The following is a 19,918-nucleotide window of genomic DNA, read 5'->3' as shown; positions in this document are numbered from 1 at the left end:
CTGTGCTTCAGGATGGGGCTCTGAAGGTGAATACAATACCACCAGGTCCTTTCAGGAGCTCACCATCTAGCTGTTTCATTCAGCCATGTATGCCTTTTGGTAGATTAGTTTAAATTGGTGGTCCAAGCCAATGGATGGCACCTATGTAGCATTTTGGAAATTTGTTGGGGCATGATGCAACACATTCTGTAATGTGTTACATCGTCCAAGTCCTACATTACTTTCCAATATCCAATCAGATGTTTATGTAAGTGGGAAACCTGTTTTTTATTATCTAAGCCTTGGTAAACTCCATTTAACTATAAACAAAAAGTATTTTTGTGTGGTTTTAATAAATACTGAATTTTCCAGGAATGCATTCTCTAAAACCAAGGGAGATTATATTTTTCTTCTGAACATTATCTGGAGAAATTCAACATTTTGGAAAAAAGAAATAGCAAACCATAAGACTTTGAACTTCTGCGAGGTAATCCAAGTCCCAATTTTTAGAAAAAATTCTAGATGATGGGTGGATGTGTTGATTTACTTTTTTTTTCTTAAATCTTTGGTGCTGAACATTGTTTGCAAAAAATCTAATGAACAATACATTAAATTGTGACATGATATATAAATCTATTGTGTTCTGAAAAGAGCACCATGATTTCTAAATGTTTTGCTTTCTGAACAAGTTAAAGAACCATTACTGTGGGCAATTGGGAGACACCAAGGAGTATTAAGTACCTTAGCATTTAGAAAGATCATTAACCGGTATGAAGAATTCACGCAACTAATTCAACAAACACTAACGGTGTGCTGGGTGTATACCAGGCACTATGCTGGCACTAACCCTGGAGAGAATTCCTGGCGTTTACCCACTCTCCCATCTCCCCAGTCTTTCTTCCTTGCCCTCTCTTTCCACAAACACAAGCATGTGGCTTGGTATGGAGGACAAAGCATAAGCTCCACTATTTACCCATTAGGTGACCTTGAAAAGCTACTTAAATTCCCTAAGTCTCTGTTTTGTGAACCCCCAAAATGGTTATGAAAATATCTATTTTCCAGGATTGTTACAAAGATTGAGTGTGTCTGGCACCTGGTAGGTACTTTATAAACGCTAGTTCTGGGTCTCTTTCCATCTCCCCTCAAAACCTTATCTCAGAACACATGTGCCATCAACCATTGTGTGAACCTGAATCAGTGTGTTTCCTGTGGAATGTGTACATTTTAGCTTTCTAATTATTGAAGATGGGTTGAAAGACCAACTTCTGCTAAAGGAATTTCAAGCACATGAAGCTGATGATTCAGTCTTCTGGGAGTCAAGGATCGCTCTATCAAATATAAATACAAAGCGTAATGGTAATGCCAAGGGCATGCTCCATGGTGTAGAGCACACTTGGATTACCACCTCTTTACAAATAATCATCAGGGGCTCAAATGAGGTTTAGCATATGGAATTTCCCTGTCTGTTTTAAAAATCTGAGCATTACGATACAGACAATTGTTCTCATGCTTTAGAGCCACTTAAGAATCTGCTGAGGAGATGGTTACAATGCAGATTCCTGAGCCCCATCTAAGACTTTCTCAATTAGAATTTCTTGAAAGTTGGGCAAGAAAACTTGCATTTTAACAAGATCTCCTAGCTGAAATGGATCCTGGACTGCCCTTTCACAAGATATGGTACACGATATAAAGACGATGTATTCTAGAATTGTACACTTGAAACTTATATAATTTCATTAACTAATGTAACCCCAATAAATTCAATAAAAAAAGATATGGGAGAAAGCATATGTGATTTGGTGTTAGATAACTATGGGTTTAAATCTTTGGTGAGCATTAACCAATTAGGTGGCTTTGAGCACGTTTCTTACCCTCTGTAACTCTTAGTCACCTCACCTATAAAATGAAGATAATATAACATCAGAGGTTCTAGGAGTTCAGAAATATCCTGTGTTATCTGCACCACAGAATGGATGACCCTATCCTGCTTCCAGTACAAGACCTGCCCTATTGTATACTTATGGAGAAACAAATGGTCACAATGGAATCTTCTCATTTTGGATGATTAAAGACAAGTGATAATGTTGGAAATAAACCAAAACATCAACTGATATCTTATCCTCCCATATCATGTTTTACCCAAAATGATTTTTTCTCTTTGTAAAGAAACACACACACACACACACACACACACACACACACACACACACACACACCCGCTGGAAGTGCCAAGCTGTATTTGATTAGTTCTGGGCAGAAGCACATTAGGGCATCTGAAAACCACAACTGGAGACATCTATTCTGATGGGCCTAATGCTCTGGGTATTTCCTTTCAACCGAACTTTGGGGAAAAGTACTTTGATATAATGTACATATGGAAATATTTTACAACATTCTTTAAAAGTTAGCTATTTTATTCAGTATGTATAAAAAACATACTTTTCACTTCAATGTGTGCAAATATGGAGAATTCGATGTCTTAAGGGGTCTCTTGTCATTTCCAAGCTAGAATTGTTTTGTTTTGTTTTGTGAAGTCGACATAAGTGTGTATGAAAGGGCACGATTGACAGCCCGGGAGACAGTGGTCTTTTCGCTGAGCTTCTGGCAGCCAGCAGGACCAGCTGCCGTTCAAACGCACCCCAAATACCTTACCTCTGGAAAGATCATTTCTGGAGGTGAGAAGGCTCTTTGATTTCTTATTCCCTCTGATAGGTGTCAGTGGGGGCTGCTGGTGGGATGGCTGGCCATTCACACGAGGCTTTGGTTCTGAGGCCATTGCCACATTTCACATGTGCAGCCCGATTGCAATCTGGGTTCTGGTTCAAATTCCTTTAAAAAGATTAAAGTCTGTTGTTTTAAATGCCGTTCCCAATCTTGGGGGAAAACATTCCATGGAAAATATTCTTCATCACAAGAATCTATTAATAGTGGCTACTTTCAAGGGAGAAGGAACGGGAAAGGGAAATGACGATAAGGGGAAGTGGCATTTGATTTGCATATTTTTATCACTTCTACTCTGAGTGTTATAACTGAACATGTCATCTGATTTTTTTTAAAAGAACAGGAATCATCTGTATGATGGTGTTATAGGTCACTTTTATTATTGACTCTATAAATTTCTGTATTGAAAAATGAAATCTAATAAGTTTGCTTTAAAAAGCTTCACTAGAGGGGAATTTAACTAGACCACAGTATTCTTAAATTATTCTCTTAAATTATATTACCAGTTTATTCTTTTGAATAAAGTATAAAACTTTTGTTACATTATCAAAAGTGCTAATAACATTTATTGCACTCACAAAAAAGCTTCACTAGAAATTATTCCTTTTTTAAGTTTCTTTCTTTATTAAGGTATTACATATGTGTCCTTATCCTCCCATTGCCCCCTTTTTCAAGTTTTAATAACCAAAACATGCCAGACAAATACTTCTTTTTCTTTCTTTCTTTCTTCCTTTTCTTTCTATCTTTCTTTCTTTCTTTCTTTCTTTCTTTCTTTCTTTCTTTCTTTCTTTCTTTCTTCCTTCCTTCCTTCCTTCCTTCCTTCCTTCCTTCCTTCCTTCCTTTTTTCTTTCTTTTTTTTTTTTTGCTTTTATAAGTCTATATAATTTGTAAGGCAGGTAGATGTAAAATAAACCATTTTATTAATCGATATTTTATTCAGCTGAAAATGTTGCTTTCACAGATTTTTCTTTCATTAAGAGTAAACCATTTGCATTTTAAAGATAGGCTTGACTGCAGGGAAAGCAGGCTTTTCCATTTGTGTAATGTTTCATTGCACTTATTACATCACAGCATTGAGACTAGCTTCTTTTAAATTATGCTTGTGAATATAGTTTATAAATCTCAAGGTATCAAAAATACATTTTGGCGAAGTTAAAATTGTACAGGACTGATTCCTATGAAAGAGAACTCCTACCCCACTGTGGCCACAGAAAGGAATTACATGTGGGTGGTTTTGCATCAGCTTTTCAGAAAGGGTAAAAAAAATATGCAGATTATAGTTATTTTCCTTTAAAAATGTTAATGGAAAATACATGAGTCTGTTAAAAGAAAAAAATAAAATAAAAATAAAGAAAATACAACCACTGTCTTCCCTTGGAATTCCCCGGCGTGGCTCAGTGGTTGAGTGTCAACCTAATGAACTAGGAGGTCACGGTTCGATTCCAGTTAGGACACATGCCTGGGTTGCGGGCTCGATCCCCAGTAGGGGGTGTGTAGGAGGCAGCCGATCAATGACACTCTCTCGTCATTGATGTTTCTATCTCTCTCTCCCTCTCCCTTCCTCTCTGAAATTAATTTAACATATATAAAAGAAAATACATGAATATATATATATATCTCCAAAGATTCCTTTCACACCCAGTTGGGAGGGAGACTAGTATTATTTTAAAAATTCCCATCCACTTCATCCCCTCTGTAATCTGGCTTCTCCTGACACCATGCTACTGAAATTAATGAAGTAATTTGCCAAATATTATGAGCGTTGACCACAATACCATGTTCTTGGGCTGTGCCCAGTGGCTTCTGTTCAGTTTCACTCCACCTGATTTGCTGGAAACCACCCCTTCTGAGCCTTCTCCGCTGCTGTTCTTCCACGGCTCTTCTGCGCCTTTGATCTTGCTGTAGCCACTTTGGAGTATCCTCATAATCATGTAGGCGATTCTCTGGGCATCATCTTCAGCTCTCTTCGGTCTCACTGTTTTATTTTTCATATGTTTATTGATCTTTAGAAAGGGAGAGAGAGAGAGAGAGAGAGAGAGAGAGAGAGAGAAGCATGGATCGGTTGCTCCCTTATGTGTCCCAACCAGGGAACCCGCAACCTGGGTATGTGCCCTGACCTGGAATTGAACCCTAAACTTTTTAAACAGGGGGCCGGACTATAGTTTAAAAAAAAAACTATGAACAAATTTCTATGCACACTGCACATATCTTATTTTGAAGTAAAAAACAAAACGGGAACAAATACAATATTTGTATTTGCATGTGGCCCGCAGGCCGTAGTTTGAGGACCCCTGCCCTAGACCTTTTGGTGCATTGGATGATGCTGCAGCCAACTCAGCCACACCGACGCGGGCTTCCCTCTCACTCTTTTAATGTTAGTCTGTGAACCTCCTATAATTACAGCTACATTTGGTGAACATTTTTCTGGGAAGCAAGCTCATAGTTTTAATCAGCTCCACAAGGAGACCCATGGCCCCTCCAAACAAAACCTTTGCCTGCCCCGTCTGGTGTTTCGGCACGTTTACCCGCTGACGTGACTCCCAGCATCACCCAGAGACTGCTGACTCTTGGGTCTCTAACTCGAGTCCCTTTCCCAGTCTCACCAAGGTCCCTCCTGGAGGGTCCTTCTAGAACAATAGTTCTCAGCAGGCAGATGGCAGGACTGAAGTCTCCCACTCCTTGCACCTCCTTCTAAGAGGCCTTGTGTGGGTGGGGGGAGGTGAGCAGGGTGAGCACGTGTGATCAGACTTCCCGGGGAGGAGCAGCCCTGCTCCAGGCTGGCTCCTGCTGTCACAGAAGCACTGCTTGACCCTGGCAGTTCCCAGTCTCCTCCTCTGGCTCCAGGAGCAGCCTTCTTTGGTCCTGCTCTGGGACCCAGCTGCAGAGTTGCCCGGAGCCATTATTACACAGTACACTTTCATCATAGCCCTCTCTTTCAGGAGTGACCAAGCCTCATATCCACCAGTGGATTAAATATACCATCCATCACATAACTGATTACTTCCATTAAAAAACTCTCAGTGTTATAAACCTAACAATTTATATGAAATACAACTGTATCATGACACCATCATGCCCTATCCTTCCTTTTGAGTCCTATCTCCAGCCTTTCTTTCTTTCCTCTCCTGTCATACACAACCCCTGTCTTCCCTTGGAATTCCCCACATCTCTGCCTTTGCTCAGGCTGGTCCTCGTCCTCATGCCTGTAAAACCTTTCCCCAGCCCTTAAGCAACCCAGCTCCTCCTCTAATGCTCAGCTCAAAGGTGAACTCTTCTGTAAACCTTCCTTTTTCTGCCTGTGACAATGAATCAGCCCTGTCTCAGAACTCTACAGGCAATTGGTCCAAACTTCCAATAAGCATGAACCTCCCAGACAGCTGACTGTGTGTGTGTGTGTGTGTGTGTGTGTGTGTGTGTGTGTGTGTGTGTCCCCTGATTAGAATGACAGTTTCTGAGGGCAGGAATCAGGTCCCGCTTATCTTGCCCCCTTCCCATACCACATCCTCCAGCACTTAGAACAGAACCTGTCTCTGCTCCATCCTCCATAAATGCCTGGAGAACGAAGGGAGAAATGAATGGTGAACGTTATCATCACCAGCAGTACTGCCTGCCCTCACTGGTTTCCATCCCTTTTGAGGAACGGAGAGAAGTGTACGAGATTAGGCAGGTGCCTTCTATAGTTTCAAGTACACCACAATTTCCACAAAACAGGTATTACACCACAATTTCCACAAAACAGGTATTAAACTATAGAAAGGAGCTGTGAGGCAGGAGAAAGAAGATAGTAATGAATAAAAAACAATACATTTTACTTCTTATCCAGCAACTTACTTCTTTGCAGTAAGGATGGGTTCTTGATTGACAGAATGAGATTTGTTCAGTTTTTTAGCACCCCAGTTGCAATGTGGAGAGAACAGGGCAGGAGATGCTGTGGGTCTGGACTAATAGACTCTCCTAGAGTACATACCTTTGACCAGAATCGAACCTGGGACCCTTGAGTCCGCAGGCCGACGCTCTATCCACTGAGCCAAAGCACTCAGGGCTGGTCTGGACTAATAGGTAGGTGGTGCTGGAGATGGAGCGGAGGGAACAAACTAAAGAGACACTAAGGAAGTGCAGTTGTTAAGATGACACATTGAAGGGTCAAAGAGATGGAAGATTCAAGGGTTTGTTCATTGATTTTTTTCAACAAATACTTAATGAATATGACTATATGCCAGCACTATGAGAGGTGCAGGGAATTCAGTGATGAGAAACATTCAATACACTGAGTTTACGATACCATAGTTGGCTGTCTGTTGGTGCATAGGGGTGGAAACAAATTTGGAAAGCATTAATACTCATCCCTTACAGAATTCAGCAGTGAACAAACAGTACCTGGAGAGACAGATATACTGATGTGATACCAGAAAGAATATATCTGCTATGTTCCAAAAAAGTACTGTTTTTAAATTTTATTTTAATTACAAAAGTAATATGCTTGGTAAAGAAAAATTAGGAGATACATGCATTTCAAAGAAGGGAAAAATAATTTGCTATCTCATCATATAGATATTAATCACCTTTATGTCTCTTTAGACTTTTTCAATGCACAATGCCTAGGAAATGCATACAATGCAAATGGACCAATAGCCTACATATAATTTTATTGTCTGATTTTTATAATTTTAAAGCTATTGTGGACATTTGTCTTTTCCAGAAAATAAAGGTTGACCCTATCATTTTTAATGGTTGCATAGTATTTACTATATTGATTCAATTCATTTAATTAACCTCCTATTTTCTTTTTTTTAAATACATTTTATTGATTTTTTACAGAGAGGAAGGGAGAGAGATAGAGAGTTAGAAACATCGATGAGAGAGAAACATCGATCAGCCGCCTCCTGCACATCTCCCACTGGGGATGTGCCCGCAACCCAGGTAATGCCCTTGACCGGAATCGAACCTGGGACCCTTCAGTCCGCAGGCCGACGCTCTATCCACTGAGCCAAACCGGTTTCGGCATAACCTCCTATTTTCAATATTTCAGAAATAACTGGTGATCAGGTGGAAATTTATTTCACTAGTTTAAAAAATGTCTCTTAAAAATAATGTTTCTTGGGGCACATACTCATTCAGAACTGCATATGAAGGAATTTTGGGAAATATAGTTCTGCTAAGTTGACACAATACAAATACAAATCCACTACAATCTATCCCTTGTCAACTTGGTATTCATACATAACTTTTCAACCATATTTAACATAATTTTAAAATAAGGTCAATAGCAACAGCTTACTTCCACTTAAAACAATGCAACTATTCCTCATATAACTGTAACATGCCCTCCCCAAAGAGAAAACAAAGTCCTATTATCCACTTTTGGGTAATAATCATTCCTATTCTAGATAAGTCGCATTCCTTTGATACCCAGAACTTTGTTCACATGATCATTGTTGTTATTATAAGTACATTCTTCCGCTACACATTTGCTATTCCCTTGGCCCTCAGCAAAAATCTCAGCTGGTTGTGGTTCCTTCCCTGCTGGAGTGACCTAAGCCTGAAGTCCTGAAAGGTTTGAGCCATTTACAGTCCTGCCCCTTTTGGGCCATTGTAGTTGTCTATGGACTTTTATCACAGAATGTGGGAGTACTAAGAGACACCTCAAGGAAACCTTCTATATTCTAGATCAGCGGTTCTCAACCTGTGGGTCGTGAACAATGAAAATACATCCTGCATATCAGATATTTACATTATGATCGTAACAGTAGCAAAATTGTAGTTATGAAGTAGCAACAAAAATAATTTTATGGTTGGGGGTCACCACAACATGAGGAACTGTATTAAAGGGTCGCGGCATTAGGAAGGTTGAGAACCACTGTTCTAGATGTATTCCTCTTTACTGCCATTTTGTAGTGGCAATCTAATTTTCCCTTGATCCTTAGCATCAATTCCCCTAGTCAATACGGTAACCCTTACTTGCTTTTTGATTCACTGGCATGGGAACAGTGAAGTGTTGAGGGGATAGTCTCATCTCTCAGTTTAATGGAATAAGTGATGTGCCTCTCAGTGAAATAGTCTTTCCTTGAGGCTCAGAATTCTAGACCAGTAGAATCCAAAATTGTAGGGAAAAAATTTCACTAGTAGATCAATAGAAGTAACAATGAGAAGCACCACCCCCATTTTCTACATTTGATTCCTGGACTTGGGAATCCTGGTTCCAAGAGAAATAGCATCATTTATTAATCACTGATTTTTTTTTAAAAAAATATATAGAGATAGAAACATCAATGATGAGAAAGAATCATCAATAGGGCTGCCTCCTGTATGCCCCCTACTGGGGATCGAGCCTGCAACCTGGGCATGTGCCCTGACCTGGAATCAAACCTTGACCTCCTGGTTCTTAGGTCGATGTTCAATCACGGAGCCACGCCGGCCAGGCTGTATTGCAAAGTTTTATAAATATTTTTATTATTATAGTATTTAAACAATTTATCAATAATTGAGCCATTAATTAAACGTGCAGAACCAATTCATGTCATCCTGTGAAAAACCAGGGGCTCAGTAACAAACCAACAAACAAAAAACATGAAAACATTGGCTTGATAAAATTATCAGCTTGTTCTGGATTTATATAATCAGTCACTTTTAACTCTTACTCCAAAAAGAAATTGACATGTACAGAATCTTATGAGAGTGTATAAAAAAGAAAAAGGAAACAAAACAAAAAACTTTTTAGGCCATCTAGTCCATCCTCAAAGACTACTAAATCTTCATCATATATTTTCATCACTTGGATTGCAAATGTAGCCCAGGCAAGATGCTGTGGCTGCCACTAGCGGTGGGAGCAATGGAATGAAGTGGATGAATTAAGGATAATTTTGGTAGTAAAGACAAAAATACCTGCTGATATTTTGGGTGTGGCGAGCAACTAGGCTGATCTCAAGGTTTTCTGTCTGAAAGATTTTAGCATTTACGAAATAGGGATGGCAAAGTAGGGGGGACGACAAGTGTTACTTAAAAGAGTATTTTGGTCGCGTCAAGGTATCAGTCCTGGGCGTCCCTGTGGAGATGTCCTCTTAACATTTGTGATAGATTTGGATTGGATACTTTAAAAATTTTGAAACAATATTATTTTAGCAATTATTAATAACAATTATTATTATTACTATACCACTAATACAGCCACCTAGGGCTTTCTCACGCTCTTTAAAAAAAAAAAAAAAAGCTCATAAAAATGGCAGAGCTTTCCAAGCGTTCCCATTCATCCTCCAGCTCTGGGAACCTGGAACGCCCTGGTCCAATCAGCTCCCGAATCCTCAGTGACGTCAGCAAGTGGGCGGGCCAGATGGATTGGGTTCCTCCGCTTCTCTGGCTGGGCCACGTCAGAAGCCGTGCAGGTCCTTGAAGGGACCTAAGTTACATGTTAATTCATTGGACATAATTGAGAATATGACTCACACTTTTGTTTAAAAATAGTCAACTCCACATAGGTTTAAATACCTTGATTTCTGTTTTTTTTGTAGTTTCTTTTTTTCTTCTGTGCATATATACACTGCCTGCGAGCGTTGCGGACCTGCCGTTTCCTCCTCCGCGCACGCGCCGGGGAGGGGAAGGACCGGCCCGTTTCCGGGTGGCGTGTGGGGGCTGGAGAGCAGAGCGGCTCTCGCCACCGCCAGCATGGAGAGTTTGTACCGAGTCCCGTTCTTGGTGCTGGAGTGCCCCAACCTGAAGCTGAAGAAGCCGCCCTGGGTGCACATGCCCTCGGCCATGACGGTGTACGCTCTGGTGGTGGTGTCTTACTTCCTCATCACCGGAGGTAACTCGGGCTGGCCGGGGCTGGCGGCGCCGAGGCGCGGCGCACCTCCCCGCCCCGGAGGCGCCCATTCCGCCGACCCGCAGCTCGGCGCCAGCTTCGCTTCGCTCTGGATCTTTTCGGAGGGTGGAGGGAAGTTCTGGGGTTCCAGGTATTCACAGCCCAAAGGTTTCTTTGCCCTCAGGCCCTGCCCTTTCTCCTGGCTGCACTGGTGTTCTCACGCCCATTGCTTTTCTCCTCCTCCCAGCCTCTCAGCCTGGGGATCCGTCCAGATCGAAGATGTTTTTCAAGGCCAGGTTGTTGCTCTTTACTGATGGCCTAGGTTGTCTGACCGAGTCTAGACTGGGAAAGTCTAGTCTGGCCCATTGTCCTCCCGTTGTTGAGGTCAAGAGAGAGTGGGGCTTCTAGTCTTTCTTTGTCTTCGGTCCCTGGAACCCTGGAAGAGACGTGAGAATTCTTAAGTCTGTTGTCAGCTCAGACCTAAGGGTTCCGTGTGGCTTTTTTGGTCCAGTTCAAGAATGAATGTGAATGCAATTTTCTAAAGCCACGGGTTTGGAAATATTTGAGATTGGAGATAGATTTGTCCTTAATAGAGCAGAAGTTGGGAATATAAAGAAGAAGGAAGATGGTATTACTATTAAAAACTTGTGAATTGTTATATCATGTTCTTTTCAAATATAGAAAGTTGCAAAAGGGGCGTTGCTTTGCGTAGGGGTGAGTTGGCAGTCCCGCTGCAGTCTTTCCGGGGCCACCACCCACCCTTTCAAGCCACCGGTCCAGGATTTGCTGGACTGCGCCGCGGTTAGATTTTGGGAAGTGGGGTACTTAATTTGGAAATGATAAAACTCAAGTCCTACAGGTTAGGGACGATAAAAGTGATTCTCTTTTGAAGCAAATGGTCTGAGACATCTTCATTTTCATAGATATTTTGTAAGAATAGTTGTAGGAAAGAGGGAAGAATCTGCAACTATGAGGGCTTAGCTGAATGTATCTTTGAATTACAGCCTGCCCTCCCCCAGAGTACTGACAGTTTACTTATCCTAGCATAACATTTCTCAGCACTTTAATAGGTGCTGTGTATTGAAATGAAACTTACATGCATGTGGCTTTTTTTTTTTTTTTTTTTAAATAAGTGATAGAGCCTTCCTGGGCTTTTATTTGCTACTCTTTTACCTGTAACCCTTACCTCCCTTGGAGCCAGAGCCTGTGCCAGACGCCTCACAGTTTTCATTCTGGCTACCTTGCCATGTTGGTTGCTGCAATGGGGAGATTTTCTGCCCCCACCCCTGGGGGAAAGGTCAGTGAGGTGTCTCATACAAGGAGTCGGTGTTGCCACTGGACAGGAGTCTCTTCAAACAACCGAGTGTACCTTTATAAATAAACCATATTTATTGCATTGGAATATTCAGCAAATGATGTATCGAGTCCCTATTAAATTTCAGGCATGAGCTACTGGGGACAACAGTGAATGTAAAACAAACAAGGACCCTGCCCTCCTGAAGCTTATAATGCCATGGTTGAGATACGTTAAATATCACATGCACTTTTTTTTACATTATTTCTTTCATTGCAAAAATGCCACAGATGCATTGAAGGAAAAGAACAAGAGATTATGGAAAAATAGTGGGAGTTGGGAATATTTACTTTGGAGTGTGGTTCCTGAGGAAAATGGCTTGTTAGCCAAAATCTGATGAATTGGAGGAAAGGGTGTGTATGCTAAGCAGAGGGAAGAATATGGACAGATATGGGGCCGAGGGACCAATTAGGTGGGTCTTGTAGTTGACCTAGACCAGACTAGTTGGTGGGCAGTGGAGATGGAGGAAAATATAATGAAAGATATTTTGGAAGTAGATTCAGTAGGTCTTCATAGAGTAATTGGGTGTAGGGGGAGAATGAAGTGTGAAGGAATCTTAGTGGTGTCTGGTTTGAGTATCTTGAGTAGATGAAAGTAACATTTTTTGAGATCGAACAAATGAAGTCTTTTTTTGGTGGAGAATGATGAACCGGAGCTCACTTTGGGATATACACTAGTTGGGCATAACCAACTATAATTAGTTGGATGTGTGCATTTACAGGTGTGAGTAGCACTGAGAAAAGAGGTCTGTGTTGAAGTTGGCAATAAGAAATGTTTTCTGAACTCCTCCCAAGTCCCCATTCTTGGGGAACGTACATCTAATTCCAACGGTGCTAACATTATTTGACATGTGTTGGCACATTGAGCGTCATTCGCACATGGAATTGAAAGCCTTGGCAAGGGATGAGTTCAATTCCGGAGACAACGTAGAAAAAGTGGACAGTGGTTCAAGCCCTAAGGAACTTCCATCACTTAGTGGTTTTATAGAAGATGAGGCTTAGCTAGAGAGGTAGCAAGAAATCATGGGCAAGAGGGTTACAATAGTCATGAGAAGCCATTTTTCCTTCCAAGAAAATGGATTTAGAAAATGGGATCAAATGTTCCTGGGAAACCTCCTAAGACGAGAATTGAAAAGTGGCCGTTGAATTAAGTAACATGGAGGTCATAGCAACCTTAGCAAGAGTGATAGCAGTGGTGACAGAAGCCGGATTGGAGTGAAGAATGAAGGGTAGCCCTAGCTGGTTTGGCTCAGTGGATAGAGCGGCTGCCTGCGGACTGAAGGATCAAAGGCACATGACTGGGCTGTGGGTTTGATCCCCAGTGGGGGAGTGCAGGAGACAGCCGACCAGTGGTTCTCTCTCATCATTGATGTTTCTATCTCCCTCTCCCTCTCTCTGAAATCAATAAAAGTATATTTTAAAAAAATGAAGGGTGAGGAAGGGGAGATGGCAAAATTGCCCCCCCCCCTTTTTTTTTCAGAAGAAAGCCTGTCTCCCTTTCAAAAAGGAAATACATAAATGGGATGTTAGCTAGGATGGTCTGGAGTCAAGGGAAGGTTGATGTAGGGAAAGACAGGTTGAAAATACAGGAGAGAGAAGAAATATCCAAAGGAACCAAGTCTCTGAGAAGGCAAGAGGGATGGACTTCTGCTAATTGGAGAAGGGATTCTTCCTTGATCTGAGCTAGAGGGAAAGAGGTGAGGATAGATGAGGGCACCAGTTTGTAGTTGGGGGAGGAGGGATTAGGAATTCCACTATGATTGTTTTGTTAGTGGGAAGGGAGACACAATCTATGCTTAAGAAAAGCTGGGTGTGAGGATGCTGGAGAATAATGGAGAAAAACATGTTGACAGTGGGAGATTCAGAAAACTTAAAATGTTGATAGATATTGAAATTAATGGTCATGAGTCTTTAATGCTAATGGTGTGATTAAAAATGTTTCCTTGTTTTATATTTATGCAAGAAAATTTCTCAAGTAGCTCTCAATTTATAGAAACAAATCCAAGTTTATGTTGAACATATTCTTGAACTAAAATATAATCTTTAATGTTAACTCTCTTTTATTGTGGAGTCATACTTGAGTATTAGAAACAGTTACTGAATGAGTTTCTTTTATGAAATAACTCCTAAAGATAATATTGTTTTACAAGTCATTCTGAAGTATTGTGTTGAATTTCTGAATGGTTTTATCTGAAGTTTGGGAGATTAGCTGGGCCTCATTTGATTATAATAGTATATATCAAGACAGTCCTATGTACAGTCCTATATAAATTAACCTTTAGAGACAGTTGAGAATCCTATTTTTAAAATGAGGAATTCTCTAATCTATACTATTGCCTTTCATATAGGAATAATTTATGATGTTATTGTTGAACCTCCAAGTGTTGGCTCTATGACTGATGAACACGGGCATCAAAGACCAGTAGCCTTCTTGGCATACAGGTAAGAGCTACCTTTCTGAATGATTTGGTGGTGGGAAAGCGGGCTGCTGGGCCATGCCTGCTTATCCTATCTAATAATAGACAAATATGATTGACCACCTTCGCTATGCCTCCCATTGGCTAATCAGTACGATATGCAAATTAACCGCCAACAAAGATGGTGGCTAATTTGCATACTGCAGGCAGGGTGGGAGAGCGCTATCCCGCCTACCCTGCCAGGCCGCCATTCGGGCCTGCTATCTGCGATCCTGGGCGGGGGCGGGGAGGTCCTGTGTGCGACCGGACCCCGGGCGGCTGGGCGGGGCAGCAGCCATCCGCTGGCCCACCCGGGCATCCCGTGTGCGACCTGGGGCGGGGCCCCAACCCCTGGATTGGCCCTGCCCTGTGCGCGACCCAGGGAGGTGGGGCAGGCACCTAGGGATCGGCCTGCCATTTGCCTCCCGGGCAGGCACCTAGGGATCGGGCCTGCCATCTGCCACCCAGGGAGCGCACCTAAGCCAGCAGGTGGTTATCTCCCGAGGGATCCCAGACTGTGAGAGGGCACAAGTGGGGCTGAGGGACACCCCCCCCACCCTCCACCCCCGCCAGTGCACAAGTTTTTGTGCACCAGGCCTCTAGTTTAAAAACAATAGTGAAACCCATGGAATCCATTTGTTTTTAGACATTAGCTGCTCTAAAATGCTAAATTTAGGAATGGCAGGAAGTGAGCAGGAGTAAGAGAAGTATATTACCTATTCATTTATTAGGAAATAACGTATTTCACAACGATATGATCACTTATTTCAAGGAGGGTATCAGTTTAAAATACATTTGTAGATTGTTCTGGGAATCAGCAAACCAGTTTGTAAGTAAAGCTTTATTGGAACTAGGTGTGCCCATTTGTTTGTATACCATCTGTGGCTCCTTTCATACTACAGTGGTAAGTGTGGCATAAACCATATGGCCTGTACTGTACTATCTGGCCACTTAAGAAATATATGTTACTAAATAAGAAACACAATTTTTGAGATCTGGGAGTTCCATTTAAGCAATGAAACACCGTTCTAGTGTGGTTTGGTTCACTTGAGCAATGCTTATTGTATTGCTTTCTATAATCCATTTGTTAATTGTCTATTTAAACATAGCTATATATTTGTATTTATACCTTACAAATGGTATTCTCTGCATAGGATATTCTTGGAAAGATGATTGTGGTTCTCTGGGGAGGGGATCCAGATGACAGGCGATCTTGGTAGGAAAACATTTCACAGTGTCATCATTTGTGCTATTTGAATTTTGACCATGGTGCATGTATTGCGTTTTCAATTAAAGCAGTGGTTCTCAACCTTCCTTAATGCCGCGACCCTTTAATACAGTTCCTCATGTTGTGGTGACCCCCAATTTCATTGTTACAAATTGAACATAATTAAAGTATAGTGATTAATCACAAAAACAATATGTAATTATATATATGTTTTCCGATGGTCTTAGGCGACCCCTGTGAAAGGGTCATTCGACCCCCAAAGGGGTCGCGACCCACAGGTTGAGAACCGCTGAATTAAAGCAATTAGTTAACAAAAAATATGTACCTTCCTTGCATATTCCATGTATAAAGCACCCCTTTAAACAGAGAAATTTGCTTTTGGGGGTCCATGAACCCCCAAAAAGCAGATACAGATAATATACAAAAATTTGCATATAATTATAGGGATTTATAGGTCACTGGGAATACATGTGGGGTTCATGGAGCCTTAGTTAAGAACACCTGCTTTTAAATTTTTCCCTTTGAAACTAAAGGTGTATTAATTATTATAAAACTTTTTAAGATACATTTCTAACCAGTTCAAAATTAATTTGAAATCAAAAGAAATTTAAATAGTATAACTTTTAAAAGCTAAAGTTCTGGGTAAAGGATTCATATACATATAATAATTGGCTTTTTAGGCTAATAATTAAAATGTGAGTACCGATTTTCATAGACAGTTGTGTTGGTTGAGGTCCTAAAACTCTTTGGACATATGCTCCATGAAGACGGCATTTTGTCTGTTTTATTCATTGTTATAGCCCCAGAATCTAGAATAGTACTTGATAGAAATGAATATCTAGAAATGTAGCAAAATAGTTGAAAGGGTAAGAATAAAAAATTAGCACAAAAATGTTTTAGCAGAAACGAGAATTTCAATTTAAGGGGAAAAAAAATTTGTCTTTTGGGGAATTTTCAAATTTTATTTTGCTGTGGTCTTTCTTTTCCAGAGTAAATGGACAATATATTATGGAAGGACTCGCATCCAGCTTCCTGTTTACAATGGGAGGTTTAGGTTTCATAATCCTAGACCGATCCAATGCTCCAAATATTCCGAAACTCAACAGATTTCTCCTTCTCTTCATTGGATTCGTCTGTGTCCTATTGAGTTTTTTCATGGCCAGAGTATTCATGAGAATGAAACTGCCGTAAGTTATTGAGTACTTTGTGTAACAGCAACTTAACAACTTATGTTGCAAATGGGTACAATAATTACCTAGATCACATAAAATTACAGATTTAATTTAACTCGTTTTAAACAGATGAAAATTCTGAGAATAAAAAAATGTGACTTTCTCAAGGTTATAGCTATAGTTAGTAGCAAAATTGAGATGAATAGGACTTCCTGATTGCTATCTTCATGCATGAGAAAAGTTAGTTATTTTGCAGTAGCATCATTGACCATGTTTCTCTAAAGTGCTTTTGGGTTAGTCTGTAACATATGGGATTTTAGTAGTATGGTGATAGTAGGGAATATTTTCAAGACATTAATTGCTGCTGCTCTTTGATATTAGTATGAAGAAAACTCATTCAGCCTTGGCCAGGAAAGGGGAGTTGCCTCTCCAAAAAGATGGGGAAAGGATTTTATTCATATATATCTCATTTTGATTCAGAAAACTTAGAATAAAGATAAATTTGTTTTATGGCAACTTTGATAATTCCATTGAGATCACTAATTTGAGATGTGGACAAGTATAATCATATTTCCCTATATTTCATTTCACCTATGGAACTTTTCAAGTTTCAACTATACTTATTTCTTAGAACTGATATCCCCTTATTTATTTATTTTTCCTAAAAAATAGTTTATTGATTTTTTTAGAGAGGAAGGGAGAGGAGAGACACATCAATGTGAAAGAAACATCGATCAGTTGCCTCCCATATGCACCCCAATCCACAACCTAGGTATGTGCCCTGACTAGGAATTGAACTTGCAACCTCTTGGTGCATGGGATGATGATCCAACAAACTTAGTCACCCGGCTAGGGCTCCCCTTATTTTATTACAAGAGATAATAAAAGGGGGTATAGGAATGTGTTTGAGTTTCACAAGTTTACTTATTCTCTGGCTTAACCTGTACATTATCTGTAACACATCTGGGGGAGAATGGACAGACTTCCCCTGAGAAAGAGGTTCTTATCCTGCATTGGTGTTCCCAGCTTAGCCTTTTAGGACGGGAAAAGAGAGCAGTGTTCTTTGACAGCTGAATATCGGTGTGGCCATAAAACTCGCTCAGACTCCTCTGCCAGTGGCTCCTGTTTCTATCCAAGAGAAATAATTTTGGCCATTGGCTAAATTGTATGAAGAATTAGGTACTTAAGCCTCTTCTTTTTGATCCTCTTTTTTCTGCCCCTGTTGGAAAAAAGTGTACTGGAAGAGTAGATGGAAGAGGCTAGAGTTTTCCATAGCAAAACAAGAAAAAAGGAGGCTCCCATAGAGGATAAGGCGACTATTACAAATTAACTAAAACAGAAGGAACCTTTGGAGACAGCAGAACAAAAGCGGGCTGTTGCCCATAGAACCAGACTTGTTCTCATCTTACCTATGCTTCCCATTCTTCCTTATGGTTTTAGGTCCTCTCCTTAGGATGAGTGTGTTTTTCTTTTAGCTCAGGCATTTGACTTTTAGAATAATAGAGCTGTTGACTGCTTACTACAGTGGTTCTCAACCTTCCTAATGCCGCGACCCTTTAATACAGTTCCTCATGTTGTGGTGACCCCTAACCATAAAATTATTTTTGTTGCTACTTCATATCTGTAATTTTGCTACTGTTATGAATTGTACTGTAAGTATCTGATATGCAGGATGTATTTAGGCGAACCCTGTGAAAGGGTCGTTCGACCCCCAGAGGGGTCGCGACCCACAGGTTGAGAACCGCTGGCTTACTAAAATGCTTTTAGAAGTATTGTAAAGCTGTATAAAATAGACTAAATAGATACTATTTTATGATTGAAGACAAAAGGCCTGCTTTGCTCAGATTGGTAAAAATTGCCATTTTAGTAATTTGAACTAGTGTTTATTAAGCCTGATAAGAAAAGCTGGGCCCCTGAGAAAATCTTAAGATTATGGGATCAGTTCAGAAAAGAAATTTTTCTAAAGTCAATGAATGGGGGGTGGGGAGCGGGGAGGAGGAGGGGGACTTGAAAAATAAGAATGTAAATAAGAATGTATTACTTAAATTAATATCATTTAAGGACTAGGATGATGCATATATATGATTCTTACATATAAGTGAAATTTAATCCTATAAGTCTCTCTCTCTCTCTCTCCCCCCCCCTCTCCGTCTCCGTCTCCCCCCCCCCCTCCCTCTTTCCCTCTATAAAATCAATAATAAAAAAACAAAACAAAACATACAAACATGTCCTCAGGTGAGGATTAAAAAAATGTTAAGGTTGTAGAGACTCTGACATCTGCATAAGCTGGGTTGGTTCAGTGAGTGAAATTTAGGATCCAGGGTTGATTGTTAGCAAAGGAGGGAAGGAAATCTAACAAAACAAAATGTACAGCTGCTGAGGATGGTATGTGGTAGGGGGAGTGAGGAATTTGGAGGCCAGTTTGGGGTTTGCTTCACTCTGAGACTTTGGGTCAGTTCTGTGGACTCTCAGATTCCAAACTTGTTAAATGAAGTTATGTGACTCAGAGTTGCTGTTAAGATTAAATGAGAGGGTGTTTTATGTGCTCTCAAGCATAATATTAATAATTAGTATTTTTATTGTAAAGATAAACAGAATCCTAAAAAAAAGTTCTATTTGCAAATTGAATTATGGTCACCATTTAAAAAATAAATAGGCAATTTCTGTTTCTAAACGAAGAAAGTGAGATTTCTGTTTTAGGACTATTGGAGGAGATGGGCCAGAAGTGGAGCATCTATGTAATGCTCTGTTCTTTTCTTGCTGTGCGATTTTGAGCAAACCACATAATTGCCCCCCCCAACCACCCCCCCCCTCCCGCGCCGCAGGAGAGATAGACTGGAATAGCTGCCTCCAGTGATTGGTCCTTTTAAGGAATTTGTGGCTAGAGCGACAGAGTAGAACATGGAGTGGAGAGAGTGGCGGGGATCAGATTATTAAAGCAGTCCCTATAGATCATGTTAATGATCTTGGATTTATTTTAAGAGAGCCAGTGAAGATTTTAAACAGAGGTTGATCAGATATATACTTAAAGATCATTGTAGTTTGGGAGACTGATGAGGGATGTGGAGAGCTCAGGACTAGAGCAATAACCATTAAGATGCTGTGATAATAGCTAGATAGACATCAGCTTGAAATCAGTATATCCAGATGCCTTTAATATGAAGATGTATTTGAATAGATCATAGCTAGGATGATTGTATGTTGTGATGAGAGA

General features: G+C 40.5%; 1 protein-coding gene across 2 annotated transcripts in view; it reads left to right on the top strand.

Moving 5' to 3' along the window:
- Positions 1–10,273: 10,273 nt before the first annotated feature.
- Positions 10,274–19,918, top strand: part of OSTC (oligosaccharyltransferase complex non-catalytic subunit) — an 11,737-nt gene continuing 2,092 nt past the window's right edge. The window contains exons 1-3 of one of the 2 annotated variants that reach the window (XM_006101376.3): positions 10,274–10,498; positions 14,197–14,290; positions 16,522–16,719. In XM_006101376.3, the coding sequence (XP_006101438.1) occupies positions 10,360–10,498; positions 14,197–14,290; positions 16,522–16,719 (431 nt within the window). In that variant the 5' untranslated portion in view covers positions 10,274–10,359. The remainder of the gene's footprint in view (positions 10,499–14,196; positions 14,291–16,521; positions 16,720–19,918) is intronic. The other variant, XM_006101378.3, reaches the window with a different exon arrangement.

This window comes from Myotis lucifugus, unplaced genomic scaffold (assembly GCF_000147115.1).
Source record: "Myotis lucifugus unplaced genomic scaffold, Myoluc2.0 scaffold_353, whole genome shotgun sequence".
NCBI lineage: Eukaryota > Metazoa > Chordata > Mammalia > Chiroptera > Vespertilionidae > Myotis > Myotis lucifugus.
Note: the sequence above shows the minus strand (reverse complement) of the source record. Positions and strands in the feature narration are given on the sequence as shown.